Here is a 15,978-nt window from a genome sequence, read left to right on the forward strand (position 1 = left end):
CAACAAAATGCACATAAACTGATATTGTAAATACGACAAAATGTCATTCTAGCACAATATTTTCACTTTGATAGAAGTGTTCTCCATGAAAAATAGCTTTTAATAACACCGTTGATAATTTTCATAACAATATAACGTTAATTACTTCTATTGTACTAATTAATTTCTACCAGTAATTGTTTATTGCAAAAGTTAGTATTTTACAAAATTGTTTATTGCAAAACTGAGAAAGATCAAGAAGACAGCATCACAAAATTAGTTTGAAAAAATCACTAATTAATATGAAAAAGAACATACTCTGATACATTTAAGTCAATATTCTTAAAATACACTGCTTACATATTTCAGTATGATCAAAATCTGATGTAAATGTCGGTAGAAACTCAAGTCCACTTGAAAAAGTGGACAAAAACACAATTTTGATTGATTTCCGATCATACTTGACTTAAACAGCAAGTTGGTGTAGATAGTTGTATTTAGTATCGAGTAAAACGATGGTTGAGTGCAAGTGGAAGTACATGTATATTACAAGTGTCTGGAGATTCTAGTTCATCACATTAGAACATGTGTACCTCTCTGCATAATTTCAGAACATGATACAGAAACAGCATAAAATAAAAAAAATCTCTACTGATTACAGCGGGCACAAACAAGATTCGTACAGGCAATGGCAATAACCCCATCAACTGCCCTCAGACAGTTGAAGACTATACAAATAAGATTAGTATAATTTACAAATCCCTTTGTATAGTCACAAAACTGTAACAAGCAACTTAGTCATAGTACGGTTACTAAATTTAGTAACCGTGGTCATAGTACGTAACTAGACAAGAATTTGTTAGTCCAAATTTAAGTGGCACTAGGAGAAATGAGATTGTCACAAAACGTAGCAAATTGTTTTCATAACATTAGATCATTTGATAGCGTCAATAAGTAAATCCCTTGTTATATTATAATGTTTATAGGGACTTTCTTAGGGAGTTTTCCAACTCTCTGTATGAATCTTGTTTGCGCTTGCTGTAAGCTAATAAAACTGATTTAACATATGAATGTAAACAATAATATTGCATCCATTTTTTAATCCATGATTACGTAACATCTATAGCAAAATTCCCAAATTTGTACTAAAGACAACACATATATAGTTCTGGTAGGTGCAAACACCTCCCCTTGTTCCTGAATGGGAAACAGTAGCAGAGGTCTATTAATCTACATATACCACTATATAAATCATTTTAAAACATCTTGAACAGGATTTACACAGGCGAAATAACCTAATTTGTCTATATTAGACTATACCTAATAATACAAATCTACAGTAGTTATGGCATATACACTTAGGGTGTCAGATGAGACGATCATTTGGTTGTAACATTTTTGTTAAAATATGCCTCACTTGATAGAACCATATGATATAACATGTCAACCATGACAAACTCCAGCTGAATTTTGGCTATAACAGTTTGCTTTGGCCACAACCATAGTCAGGGCAAAATGCACTGAAAACGCGTATTGAAGAGCTGGGAAAGTGAAGGCAGGTCTACCATGACTAGATGTAATATTTATTTTTTGCCCTGATTACTGTGGTATTTATATTTCTCATAAAGTTGAACTGTTTTTTTCTGCAAGTTCTTATCCTGGCTGTTGATATCTAAAGCCTTGAGGTAACATTTCAGAGCAGACTGTACATTGCCGTCTTTCTCAAAAGATCTGCGGAATGGACAGAAATATTGAATTAAAATGTGGTGGTTTACTAATTTGCATACAAACAAAGTGACACTGTATGGACTATGCAAAGTCAGTTGGCAAAGAGTGGTTTTAAATGCAACAAAAATACCATAAGTTCATGGTCCCTGTCTGTAGTGATATTTACTATTTCACAACGGTCGCTGATTTGACAATGTGCGCTGATCTACACGCTATTTTCTGCTCATTACTGTTCACACCTGACTTGCCAAATGAATTAAAATCGCTATTTCTCACAGTACATTTCACCTAAAGTACACATTTTAAAAGCATATTTACTAGTGACAGACACCCAAAGGCAACAGCAGGGTTATTCGGGTTTTGAAATGAGTTACTGCCATGCTATTGGTCAGAATAAAGTTTAAATGGCATGTGAATTGTGGTGGAAAGGTGAATTGAGAATTGTCATTGGAGGGAGTGGGTGAGAAAAAATACATTTTTCAAAATATTATAAACCCATTTTCCCCACTGTTGCTACCTTGATACAACCCTTTCATCCCTGACTGGTTCAATTACCAGCACACCATAATGTACACAAAGTAGTGATAATTCTTACCTGCCATCCTTAACAAGCTTCTCATAAGCCTGTTCTCTCTCATCAACAGCAGACTCAGCCTCCATATCTTCATCTTCTGAACTACTAGTAGCTACATTATTAACTTCCTCCATTGAAGCATCTGTATTCAATAAGAACAGGTTTTAATCATAGTTTGAGATCTGCTTATAAACCTTCAATGATGTGTACATACCAAGTAGTTATAGCTGGAGAATACATTCTGTGATACATACATAATTAAAGGTAACATCAATCCAAACAACATTATGACCCCCCTAAAGAAAAATCTCCACAAATGTAGGAGAATGCAATTTACAGTTTTTTTATATCAATTTTCATTCTCTAGATATTTAGCTTTTCATCAGTATTATGTAGTCAGCCATCTTGATTTTCAAGCAAAGGATTATGGGTAAAGTATGACATCATAGTCTGTTGTCAGAAATTGAAAAACATGATTTCATCTATAACTTTACAAGTTTAACTTCAAATTGGCTGAAATTGGTAGCATTCATGTACTGGTACCATCCATGCTTATAAAATAGTTGTCATGGAAACAGAACTGAAAATATCTATTTTTATGTTTTTCCACTAAATGCTCAAATTTCCCTATATTGTATACAATTTACCAATGTGAGTAGGTTATATAGGTGATATATTGTTTTTGCACCTACTAAAAAATTGGTTAAGGACAGATGAAAATAAAACCATTGACTCAGCTTTGCACCAAATCATGTAGATGGACGGAAATACAAGATTTGAATACAACTTTAGCAGTTTACATTTGGACAAAGATACATGTGTTGATATACAGCAATAAACAAATGGCCGTAACAAATACTAGTCGCCAAAAGTTGTTCAACTGGGACAAAGAAATTAGTAAGGCTACTTGAAAATAAATTAATGCAATTCTCCAAAAATTTTACCTTGAACATTGGAATTCTCTAAGCTACCATCTTCTTCATCCTCATCTTCATCAGAGCTCTCCTCAAGAACATGAACTTTCTTTGTTCTTTTCGCTCTGGAAATTTCCTCTTCACTTGACAAGTCCTCATCAACCACTTCTTTATCTGACACATTTTCCTGAGCAGACTGAAAACTTTCCCCTGAAGTATTGTCTTCACCACATGGTTCATCAAAATGTTTGTCCCTATGGTTTTCATCTTCATCTGAAAAATCCTCATCTTCCTCATTTGCAAAATCTTCATCTGTAACATCTACTTGCTCTTCATCTGCAACACCTTCTTCATCAGTAACACCTTCATCAGTAACACCTTCATCAGTATTATCTTCTTCATCAAGAACATCTTCTTCTTCTTCAACATCTTCCTCAACATCTTCATCTTCCTCCTCATCACCTTTGTCTGCAACATCTTCTTCATCAGTAACACCTTCTTCATTGGTATTATCTTCTTCACCAAGAACATCTTCTTCCTCAACATCTCCATTTTCTTCCTCATCACCTTCAGCTTCCTTCTCCTCATCATCATCTTCCTCCTCCTCACCTTCATCTGGAACATCACTTTCCTCCACTGCAAGATTGCCTGATGCATCATTTGATGACACTGTCAAATCAACAACATTATCACTCTGTTCAATATCTGACGCCAGACTATCATCTTTTCCATTCTCCTCTTCATCAGTCTCTGAAAGAATATTATGAAATTGGTTTTCTGGTGTCCTGGTCTCTTTATATGGACTGCTTTCAGGTGTCTCTGCAACGAAAGCACCATCACTGCTGTCTACAAGCATGCTGTCTTTGGACTTACTATGCGCAACAATAGGTGACTCTGTCAGAGACATAATGTCTTGTCTAATCAACTGATTAAACCCTCTACATTCTTTCTCTGGCAAATCTTCATCTGAGTCCAATACTAACGAAACCATTCGAATGCTTGATCTTCTCCTCTTTGTGGAGCTAGCAGTGCGTAGACCTAGCTTACTTCTGTTCAGTGGAGTGGAGACATTTTCATCGTCTGAGGAGAAAACGTTGTGTACAGACTCTGACAGGATAGCTTCCATCTTTCGCTCTTCATCATCTGAACAAACAGGTGATGGAAAATCAACTTGGCTTTCTTTTGTATCTACTTCTACTGGTGATAGAGATTCGTCTGGATCAGAACTTTCTTCAGTTGAAACATTATTACTATCACTGTCTTTACCGTCCATGGATGCACGAGATTCAAAACTCGCTTGACAATGTTTAGAGTCTACCTCTACAAAAGAAGTTTCATTATCTCCGGAAACACCTCCTTCAACTTCCTGTTCAAGATCAGCAACGGCAGTATCAGATCGTACACTTTCTGACAGGCTGTCTTTTCCCTTTCCAACACTGATTCTGGTGTTTTGTCCATTAGTGATGTCATGAGAATCTTTCTCAATAGAATCATGGGATAGGCTAGCAAGCACACCATCATCAGCTGTATCCATTGCTTCTACATCATTGTGATAATCTGTTTTGACAGAATCCCTGTCAGATTCCAGCTCATTGGCTTCAAAGGAAGCTTCCTCCTCGTCATCTGAAATAAACGCTGCATTCCTTTTCTTTTTGCGACATGTGTTGATGATGCTTTCATTTAAATCGTCTTCAACGATGGCATCTCCTGCCGGGGTAGGTGATTTAAAGCTGTTTCCATCAAGACAAGTCTGGTCAATAACAATATCTGGGGTTTCAAAATCTCTGTCACCAATCATCATTTTGGATGTCATGCCACTGGCAGGACGACTTCCAAGGTCTTCAGGATTTCGTAAACTTTCAGATCTTGAGTTGTTTAAAACGTCTGGAAGAGTCTCATCAGCATCAGTCTCTCTGCCGAGTTTGTCTAAATCATGTTCTGAATCGTCGTCTGAATCCTCCTGAATGTCGTCAACGGTATGGAATTCTGAGTTGTTTGAGCTGGATGAACTACTGCTGCCCTGCTAAGACAATAAAACATAAATTAGTGGTCAATGATTAACACTAAAATTTGAAGTTTATAGCACTGCATGTTGTATCGAGTAAAATCTCTGTGTATGGGCTTTTTGTTGATTTGGATTAAACACATATTACACATCATATTATAGACATGTTATTACTAAAATTCACACACACTCAAAAATATTCACAATTATTGACTTGGGTGCACACAGAGCTAGATTTTTGTTATTGACATAAAGCAAAATTGCATGTCATGCATCTGATTTAGCCTCAGTGTTTATTCAGTACAATACACCGATTCTGTTATGCTGACCTGTAGGTAAGAAATTTCCACTTTGGGTCAACATTTATTTGATTATTATGTGTTGGCCATTGAGAACTTTGGAATAATAAAAAAAATAGTTTTTCTTCGCTTGTTATTGGCTACAGTGTTTAAAAAAAAAATCTGATTTCCTTTATCAAATACGACCGATCAGGCATAGTGTGGATTACATTCCCAAAATTTTCTCTGTGCAGATTTTTTTCTCGGATTTATGTGTCTAATTGTTAATTCTTATATATAGACATTATCAAAGTGAGATTGGTACCTGTTCTTGTGACGGTGGATCATGCAATGCCAAGTTAGATACAGATTGGTCCAGATCAACAACATCGCTATCTTCCCCACTGTCATCTCGCAGATCAACCACATCATTAGTCCTTGTAAGGTCAACTGTTTTGGGACTCCATGACTTGCCTACATATATAATGAATAATATCGAGGAAGCTTTTACTGTAACAAACCTTATTTTAACTTGAATTAATTGTCACTAAAAAGATATTTTCGACTGTCTTGCATGAAGTTATTTTCACCAATTCACCAAAGAAAAATGGTATTTTCATTGGATTTTATTTTCACTGATTCATCCTTCAGTAAAGTAGTGAAAATGAAGGAGTGTACAGTAGTCAGTTTTTCTTTGCATGTCAGCAATTGAAATAAAACATTACATTGAATATTTGATATCTATAAGTCACATCCTCCAGCTGAGAATCACTTCTGTGATGTAAAATAAGGGTCAGCTTCCACAGAGATTAAATGGGAGAGGTTGTCACCTGTGCACAAGTGGGAATTGAGTCCTAAGCGATGATAATGCACACTAAAAATGCAAAGGCTCATGGGTAGACACATGTTCGTAAACAACAACACGCTATGGCCGTCTGCAACATGCGCAGATGACAACTTCCTCGCTTTAAGATCTGGAGTCAAGTCCAAGTGATTTACAATATTGTATCTGATTGGCTACTCAACCCCAACACCTAACAGTTAGATCAATCAGAGAGCAGCTTCTTTTGAGGTATGAAATTCTGTCTTGTATATATGCTTTTTTATATTCTAAACACCCACACAATAAAACAAAGTTGAACATTTCTCTCATCTACATCATTTTGACGTCAAAGAGTTTCATTACTAGAGGGATTTATAGGAGATGTGTAACTAATAATGAATTCAAATATAATGAATATGATAATTAATATGCAAATTAGCCAACAAACCAACACACTATAAAGTTTCCTGAGAGAACCCTAATGTATTACCTGGAGCTCTAGTTGGTTTATATTGATGCTCCATTGGATCGTTCTTTGGTGCAGGCTCTGTACCATTTTTTATTCTCTCATTATACTGTCTAGTTAGATCAGACTCATTAGACAAGAGTTCTTGAGCTCTTCTAACCTGTGTGCAAAAATTATGAAATGAGAGGAGAATTGATTTAATAGTCAAATGAGACAGAAAGTACACCTTGAAAAGTAGATTACACAAGAAACTAATATTTAAAATAAAGGTGTTATATTTGCTGTATTAGTAGCGCTTACATAAATGCTACAGGTGTGAATAAGGTCAAAGTTCATCCTGTACTTTTTCACCACAAGACTTTCTCGCCCAAATTTTTCTGCCCCATTTTCTTATATTCTTCAATATTTCTGGAAATGAACCCTAATTTTGTAGCCAACAAAACTTGTCAATTTTCAGTTTTTACTCAAAAGATTTGGCTATTTTTGTCCCAATCTTTTGAAAAAATGCGCAGACCATGAAGTGGACTATTTTTTTGAATTTGTGATGAAAAGAGAGAACTAGTGGTAAAAAGGTTAAAAGTGCCTCACAAAATATCTGCATACAATAAATACATTTTTTTTGTTTATTTGCGCTTGAAATAGGACAAATATGATAATAACCAAATAAACAAGTTGATACATTTCAGTGTTGATATTCTTACCTTCTGCTGTACATAGTCACCAACGACCTCATCTTCAGATTCATCACATTCTTCAGCTTCTTCACTAAACATCAGATCATGGTCACTTATACCAAATATTGCTGAAATGAAAACACAAGTAAGGAAATTACGCAGAGATTCCAGTCATTGGCACCTCAAATAGCAAAGCACCCAGTCAACACAAGGTATCATATATCAACCAACTTCCTCCTCAACATCTGTTGCCATAAGTGATCTGGAGGAAATTCTCTGGCCACTTCAACACAATGAGCAGATGCTGCAGGCCGTTCTCGGTACGCTGAATTCTGCCTTGCATATAACATTCTAAATCTACCAATCACCCAACATTTAGCAATACTATTTGTCATGTCCTTTGCATCGACTAGGTTTGTCTACAACACTGTCAAACTATATCTGATTACCACCCATGACATGCACAACAAAGCAGGTCACAACAACGATTTATAACCAACTGGAACACTCTACATTGGATCCTTTGGAAAAAAAAGAAGAACGACCTTAAAGCCCCTCATTCGCTTCAGCCTTCTGATCAACTCATGATGTAGCCGACATTCAGAATAAACATTCTTTGTCTTTCTCAGAGTAAGCAATTTCACCACCCCATCTCCAACCTCCTACAACACGACCACAGCCATGGATGCTTCACACTGATATTCAGGTCAATCCCAGTGGTCTTAACATTTGCATTAAAGCATCAAAAGAACAATATGTTTTCAACAAGGTCACACCATCACCATCAGCAACACTGCCTCTGGCTTATCAGTAGGTGCATACCTCTGGTATTCTGCAAACACTTTCCACCAGAGACAAATCTTTGCTTTGAATATTTTATGGCGTTTGTCGGGAGAAAATTTCATCAAAGTAGCCAATTTTTAATATAGACAAACATGAAATTTGTGAAAACATGTCTCATGCGAAATTAAAGCAGTTTAAAGTATACACTACTACTCATCACAGGAACATGATTATAAGTTAGTCTGAATATTATGACCAAAGATGCTAAAAACTTTGATGTTCACAGAAGTGATATAGTAAAATCTGTATTAGAAGCAGCACACTATTTCTCATATGTGTAGATGCTCTAATAGAAGCCGCATACCCTCTGTTGCATTGTATCATTTTATTAGAAGCTGTGGTTTCTAATACAGATTTTACAGTAGTCTTATTTTCGATGACATATTTACTGGAGAACAGATGTAACTTTCTAATAGGGATTAGGGGGACCTGTAACGTGCAGTAATAATTAACAAATGAGGGCTTTTATCAATCAAGGAAAGTAGAAATATTTATGAAGGTTTTAAACAAAATGCGAACAGTAGTATGAAAAAGATGATGAGCAGCGTAATGCAGTGTGATGACAATTTTAAATTTTTTATTTGTTGACTTTGTACATTTGTGGAATAAACTTAAATAATTTACTTGATAGAACTATGTACATAATGCAGTTTAATACAGTTTATCATACTGTAAGCTCAATAATATTCGCTACCAGAAAAATTCACAAAAGTAGCAGACACCTCGTATCCACATCTGGGTAGTACCCCAGACATTTTTCACTACTCCAAAATTTCACAATTTTTATACAGAATTTATATTGAAAAACTGTTTCTTGCAAAATTAAATCAGCTCACAGTATAATAACAAATGAAATTTAAAAATTCAACTTTATTTTCTGTATGTGAGATGTTCATAAACTGAATTTCTTGAAATATGGACGAACAGACGTACAGACTGATGGATAAACAGATGGGTAATGTTTAGAGCATATAACGATGTGTCACTCACCAAGTGAATATAAGTATGCTATATGCATGTCCAGACTAGTGTCAGTCTTCCTCTTGGCTGAATGTAACTGCTCCAACTGTATTTGTGTTGTGGAGACAGTCGGGTCGTCAAGTTTAAATAATTCTTTCATATCTAGTCTTGTAAAATATCTGTGGAGAGTCCAACACATTTTATGCAATATGTTTTACTACAAGCCTTAATTTTCATACAAAATGAACAAGACATGTATTACAGGTTATAGGCAGATAACTCTTGTTCAAGATGGCTTCAATCGCTGAAGTTCAACTGGATTTTGTTAAAGGGTGATGGTTGTCAGGCCACGTCCTGTTCGATATAGGACTCATAGCGACGTACACAATGGGTGTAAAATACATTGTTTACATGTAATTTGAACACACACTGCGCGACAACCACTGCCCACAATCATTCATCTTGCAAATGTTTGGTCAATAATATACATGTACTTCACATGGGCATAAACTCGCATATTCAGTCACAAGTACACTGTAATGTCTATGGTTTTTACTATGAATAATTCAATCCCTTGGTCTTTTTCCCTCAGCAACACTATTTTCTTACACAACAATTTGCATATTCATTTGCATATCCTAAACATTAAAATGTATGTTAGAACTATAAACAACATTGTTATCTTTTGGCACCTTTTGCCAAAAAAAAAAACCTTCCTTCATATAACTTATTTCCATTCGATCCAAAATTAATTAATAAATACATTTAGAACAAAAAACTGTTCATGATATTGCACAAATATTTTGGTGGGAAAAATTATGGCATCAAACTTAATTTCTCATTGCCATAACTACCTGTATGGATCTTTAGAAGAACCTGTTGCTTGTTTGGTAATGGAATCTTTAAATATCTGTCGACGATAAATCTTTTCTTCTACACTTCCACATGTTATTAGTCTGTAAATAACAACAGTTTTCTTCTGTCCAAGTCGGTAAGCTCTATCAACAGCCTGGCTATCAGTTGCCGGATTCCAACTTGGATCAACTGAAAAACAAGTATCAATCAATTTTAGATTGATGGAAATCTACTGTACCACAGTTAGATGGATAGAGATGATGACTCAGTATCTCAACAAAATTAGGGTGCAATGTAGGAAACATTTAACATCATACTTGTTAATTAGGATGTTTCACTAATCAAAGAGACACATTTCATTGCAGAATACTGTAAAATACTTTATTTTAGCTGGAATTAATTTTCACTGATAAGGCTTTTTAGGTGTTTTGTATGGAATTTATTTTCATTGATTCTTGATGAGTTGAATGTGAAATATAGGGGAAAAATAAAGCAAAAATAAAGTATTTTACAGTATGCAAGCTGTTGAAAGTAAATCACAGAAAGCTTTTAACATGCAAGTTGCAACATGTAAACTTGAAGTACCATAGTCATCACAAAATATACAAGTACCATGTGACATGTACAGCATATTGAAAATACAGTGTATGTGTTGATTAATAAGCATACCAGCTAATTTAAGTATCTATTCGAATGCGAATCTGTCACGTGAGAGAACACTTAGGTAACTTATTTACAAGCACAAATCTAAATTGGCATGTAAGTAATGTGTACATGTACATGAGTACCATCACACACTGATGACATCATACTTACATATTACTACCCTATCAGCAGCTGTCAATGTTAATCCTATACCACCAACTCCAGTAGTCAACAAAAATACTGAATAAGATGAGTTTCTTTGAAACTTATTGATGAGTTTTTCACGGTCTTCTAGTTTGCGAATCGAACCATCAATGCGTATTAATTTGAAGTTCTAAGATGGAGAAAAAAAAGTTTCTTTACTGTCATCTGTGTAAAGAAGACTCACAAATAGCAACCAGTTTTTAAGAGAGCAGCTATAAATCTGATATACATTTACATGCAATCTTACAGACACACAAAATTGACAAAATCAAATTTCATTGCATGTCAGCCATTGTGAGGAAATGTATATTGCACTTGAATTACCGGTAATTGCATATATGTATATGTACCATGTATGTGTGGGTAAGATTAACCAGAGACCAGAATAACAGTAATAAGTGTATATCTAATACTCAGCTAAATTGGTTTTTAATTGAAGACTTCAAAGCAAACTTTGTTTACATCGTATCTTTTATTTTTAAATCAAACGGACTGAATCTGTATTGTTCAAAAATTTGACATGACAGTTTAGTTTCAACATCAATATTTTGTGGAAGGTGACAAAATTTACAGTTGATTTCAACTGAACGATGATTTACACAAACCAAGTTTAATTATATTTGAGCAAAATGTTTTGAAAATTTACTCAGAACATCTGTTAATTATTATGCAAATTATAAATTTAATATGCATGGATACTGTAAGAAACATATGCACAGTAATTCCAAAGTAGTGTTAGAAATTCAACGATGAGAAAACTAAAGATATCAACAAAACATGCAAATTACCTGATTAATATGCACAGATTTGCAATTATGACTCAATAAGGCATGCCAAGGAACTATGGAAACTCTGGATGGAACAATGGCAGAAAAACTATACTAATATTTTTTTTTTCACTTAGTTTTGTGCTTAGCCTAGTACTTTTTTTTTTTCATAATGAATTCACCAAATCTCAAAGATTTAGACCAATAAATTTTTCTATCCTGTTACTGATCCCTGCCGAATTTACTCCCATCAGTTTCCTGTACAATTTTCGTTCCCAATTTCGCCATCGCCACGCATTCCTAATTTTTTTTTATTTGGCATTGAGACATTGGTTACTGCATACTATAAACTACATTATTTTAGCTGGAATTAATTTTCAACGAAAAAACTTTTCGGGTACTTTGTATGTAACTTATTTTCATCGATTTGTGATGAGTTGAATGTGAAATATATGAAAAAAAGTGTTTTCTCTGGATTTTATTTTCAATGAATCATTTCATCAGTGAAAATATTTTACCATATTTACCTTCTCTTCCAACACCTTCTGCATGATATCCAACATCTTCTTTGATTGACTGAACACTAAAGTTCTGTGCCCTTCATCCCGTAGGTTTTCTAACAGTGATATAAGCACCACGAGTTTACCAGACTCCTCCACCAGGGCTGAAATGCTCACATTGTCTATGTTATCAGCTGCGCACTCCGATGATGAGATCTGGCTGGCAGTGTCGCTGTAGTCCCCATACGGATCACACTCCTCTCCCTCTAGATTCAACATACCACATGCTCTCTTGTTGAGTAGCCTTGGATGGTCACATATCTTTTTGAGCATCGTCAACATAGCAAGGGGAGACCTAGTGGTCATCAGTAACTAAAAAAGATGAACAGTACAAGTATGTGAGACGCAATTTGGGAGTATTTTGGGGATATTTACTGTGAGTGCAAACAAGACTCGTAAAAGTAACTTGCAACTTTCCTTGGAACGTCCTTGTTCCAATAACCCCATCAACTTCCCCCCAGATAATTGAAGCAGCCGCAAATAAGATTTGTACAGATTATTTACAACTTCCTCTGTATAGTCACAACAATGTTGCAATATGAAAAAAGACTTTAATAGTCATAGTGTGTACTGAGACAAAAATGAATTATTGTAGTCCAAAATCAAGTGGCACTAGGGGAAGTGAGCAAATAGTTTTCATAACATTAGATCATTTGATGTTGCAATGCAAAGGAACTTCCCTAGAGTTTGCTAACTAAATAATTTTGTTTGTTAGTACATCTTGAACAAAACAATATGTAGGATTTGTATGATTTATCAAAAAATACAAAAACTTCGCACTAAATTTTAAGACATGAAGAAATACTTTCACCATAGAAATCAATGTACCGGTAGATAAAAGGGAAGTTTCTTGAAAATTTTCTGGTGAAACCCATTTTTTGTTCACTTTTAGTGTCCCAATGACCCCCATCATATATTCTCAATATATTGTACATAAAAAAAAGAACCAATGTAATTTTAAATGTCACTGTAAGGATAAGATAATAAATGTATTGCAGAAAACATAATTGCATTGCTTTAATTAAGACTCCTTACAAACTAAATCGGTAAATTTAAATAACCTCACCTGTCGGACTTCTGGAGTTTCTACAAAATCCTGGTAGATTTTCTGTTGCACTTTACTCAAGAACACCCATAGTATCAAATCGTTTTTCCTTGTTAAAGATGGTGTCGGAGTAGAAGTGCTGCTGGAAAGATAGATAAGAATATTAATTAAGTATTGACAACATAATATAAGCATTGACACTGGCTTGAAATTTCAAATGTGGCTTGGCATGGTAAAACTGCTGGGCATGAAAACCTATGGAGAACACTGGATGCGCTTTTAAATCCACCAAACTGTACCTGGCAGTCGTATTCCCATCCATCTCTTCCCGAGTATCATCCTTAGTTTGGTTCTCTTTGTTCTTCTCCAACGTCTCAGCTTTGGTTCTTCTTTTGAAGTACGGTTCTATTATCTGCCGAAGGTTCTCAGCCATCTCAGTGCCGAGCCGCATCTCGGATGGTCGCGCATCTTTCTGTCGTGCCTACGATGCAATCAGAATACAAGTGAATACAGTGTACAACATTTAACCTGCACAAGCAAGACAATTTAAGATGAAGTAGATATGACAAAGGATTTTAAATGATACACATGGAAGGGTATGCAAAACAAATGTGCATGTCTAGAAATACCAAATGTAAATCTGTCTCTAGTATTTGTTTTATTTGTATCATGTTGAACACACAAATAAATAATATATTTCTTCATTCATAGCCGATTGTCCTTGGTTCTTCCAATTCATAGACTGGAGCTAAGAAAGAGTGCTTACCATGCCACCATCTCGTAATGAAATTTACAGATTCATGATGAGACAAGATCCTTACCCTGACAATTGGCCCCTCATATTCCAAACAAAATGTCTTCAGGGTACCCAGAAGCTGCCCTTGCGTTACAAAGTCAAATAAAGCCCACAATTCCTGAAAATAAATAAAATGAATCATTTTAACATCTGATCCGTTGTGGACATGGTTGCAAAGAATAGGTAGTACTAAAAGCAAGCTAAGGTATTGTAATTATTTGTTAAACCAAAGACGGCTATACTAAGTTTTTACAATAGAGATTATTGAAAGCCATTCTTATAAATTATGTGCACAAACATGCACATAAATTTATTGCCAGGGAAAGATACCTTTTTAAATTATTAAGCTGGGAAAATAATTCTCCCATATTGACAACACCATTGAAGTCTTGTTTGCTCATAATGAAAGATCAACTTTAAACAGTAAAGTGTTCCTTAAAGTACTTTGAGAAATCTGCATTTATGATTTGTTCCAACTACTGTAAAAACTGTATTAGAAGCTGCGGCTTCTATTAAAATGGTACAATACAACAGAGGGGATGCAGCTTGTATTAGAGCATCTACACATGTGAGAAATAGTGAATTTTTGGTTCTCAATTATTCAAAAAGAATGGCTGCGTCTTCTATTAAGGATGCGGTTTCTTATACAGATTTTACGGTATTTTTGTTTTTGAAAGTGCACTCCGACAATGGGGGAGCATCATACAACAATGATTTGTACAATGAATAAAATCGAAAAATAGAATACAGCTTTATTGAAACCGTAATGAAAAGCTTACATTTCTTTTTTGTACAGTAAAATCAATCAAGTGATATTATTCAGATATTCAGATAAATGAGACACACGTACCTTCAAATTATTCTGAATAGGAGTGCCAGTCAGAATAATGCGTCGCTTTGCTGGGATAGCATGCACTGCCTTAGATGATTTGTTACTTTTGTTTTTTATTTTGTGACCTTCATCCAAGATGACATAGTCCTGTATAACATAGAAAGAGACATCAGTGTTGGGTTGCATTTGTTCAATTCCAATTCAATTCAATTTGAGCTATCAATAATGCTATTTTCTTTGCAAAACAGTGAGCTATATATTGTAATACTGCTGATTGGGTTGTTTTTTTGTTCACAATTTAGACATTATAATCCTTAGTGAAAAGACAACGCTACAGCATGCCACAGTTAAAATATTCTATTGTTCCTAACTATCTGCATCCAAGCCAAAAACTCACCCAGACAAAGTCTCTGCCATCACGATCATTGGTGGCAACTTCTTGCCAGTTATTGGAGATAATTCCATATGTGCTCAATAAAGCACCACCTCTTCTCTGAACTTTAGAGAGAGCTCGCTCTCTTTCTCTCTTATTACTGCCATGGTATGTTAGTACTCTTATGCCAGGCGCCCTGGAAATTAACGAGAATGTGTGGTTTAAAACTACTACACTCAGTTCCACACTAAGCCAGGCAGCAAATGACGTAATTGGTTAATTTTGAACCAGATGTAATAATTTCCTGTTTGAGTCTTGATTAGAAATATTGAAAATGTGAAAACAAAATTTTGAAGGGGGACAAATCTTGACTTGTTCAAATGATTAAACTTTATCGTACATTTAGTAAATCTTGAAGTGGAATATGAATATAATATAATTATACCAAGTACATGTATAAATGAGGATATGTATGACAACATCGTTTTCAGATTCTATGCAACTGTATAAATATTTTTGCACTCTAAAACATGTCCTGCAATAGGTTATTATCCGTTCATTGCATTTTGTGAAAGGTGCAGACTGAACACATGACGTAAAAATCAAGTGGTTATATTTAAACAAAAAAAAAATGTTCAAAATCACAGCTATTTAACG

The 15,978-nt window shown here is 34.9% G+C and overlaps 1 protein-coding gene across 1 annotated transcript in view; it reads right to left on the reverse strand.

Moving 5' to 3' along the window:
* Positions 1-1,496: 1,496 nt before the first annotated feature.
* The window catches only part of LOC100373376 (uncharacterized), a 29,795-nt gene continuing 15,313 nt past the window's right edge, over positions 1,497-15,978 (reverse strand). Inside the window, exons 7-21 of the mRNA XM_085491254.1 lie at positions 15,346-15,517; positions 14,967-15,095; positions 14,142-14,234; positions 13,620-13,801; positions 13,342-13,459; positions 12,243-12,587; positions 10,916-11,078; positions 10,099-10,288; positions 9,275-9,423; positions 7,469-7,569; positions 6,792-6,927; positions 5,804-5,952; positions 3,226-5,218; positions 2,303-2,423; positions 1,497-1,710 (exon numbers count right to left, since the gene is read on the reverse strand). Coding sequence (XP_085347380.1) covers positions 1,563-1,710; positions 2,303-2,423; positions 3,226-5,218; positions 5,804-5,952; positions 6,792-6,927; positions 7,469-7,569; positions 9,275-9,423; positions 10,099-10,288; positions 10,916-11,078; positions 12,243-12,587; positions 13,342-13,459; positions 13,620-13,801; positions 14,142-14,234; positions 14,967-15,095; positions 15,346-15,517 — 4,189 coding nt within the window. The 3' untranslated portion in view covers positions 1,497-1,562. The remainder of the gene's footprint in view (positions 1,711-2,302; positions 2,424-3,225; positions 5,219-5,803; positions 5,953-6,791; positions 6,928-7,468; positions 7,570-9,274; positions 9,424-10,098; positions 10,289-10,915; positions 11,079-12,242; positions 12,588-13,341; positions 13,460-13,619; positions 13,802-14,141; positions 14,235-14,966; positions 15,096-15,345; positions 15,518-15,978) is intronic.

Source organism: Saccoglossus kowalevskii, chromosome 16, assembly GCF_978046115.1.
Source record: "Saccoglossus kowalevskii chromosome 16, keSacKowa6.1, whole genome shotgun sequence".
Lineage (NCBI taxonomy): Eukaryota > Metazoa > Hemichordata > Enteropneusta > Harrimaniidae > Saccoglossus > Saccoglossus kowalevskii.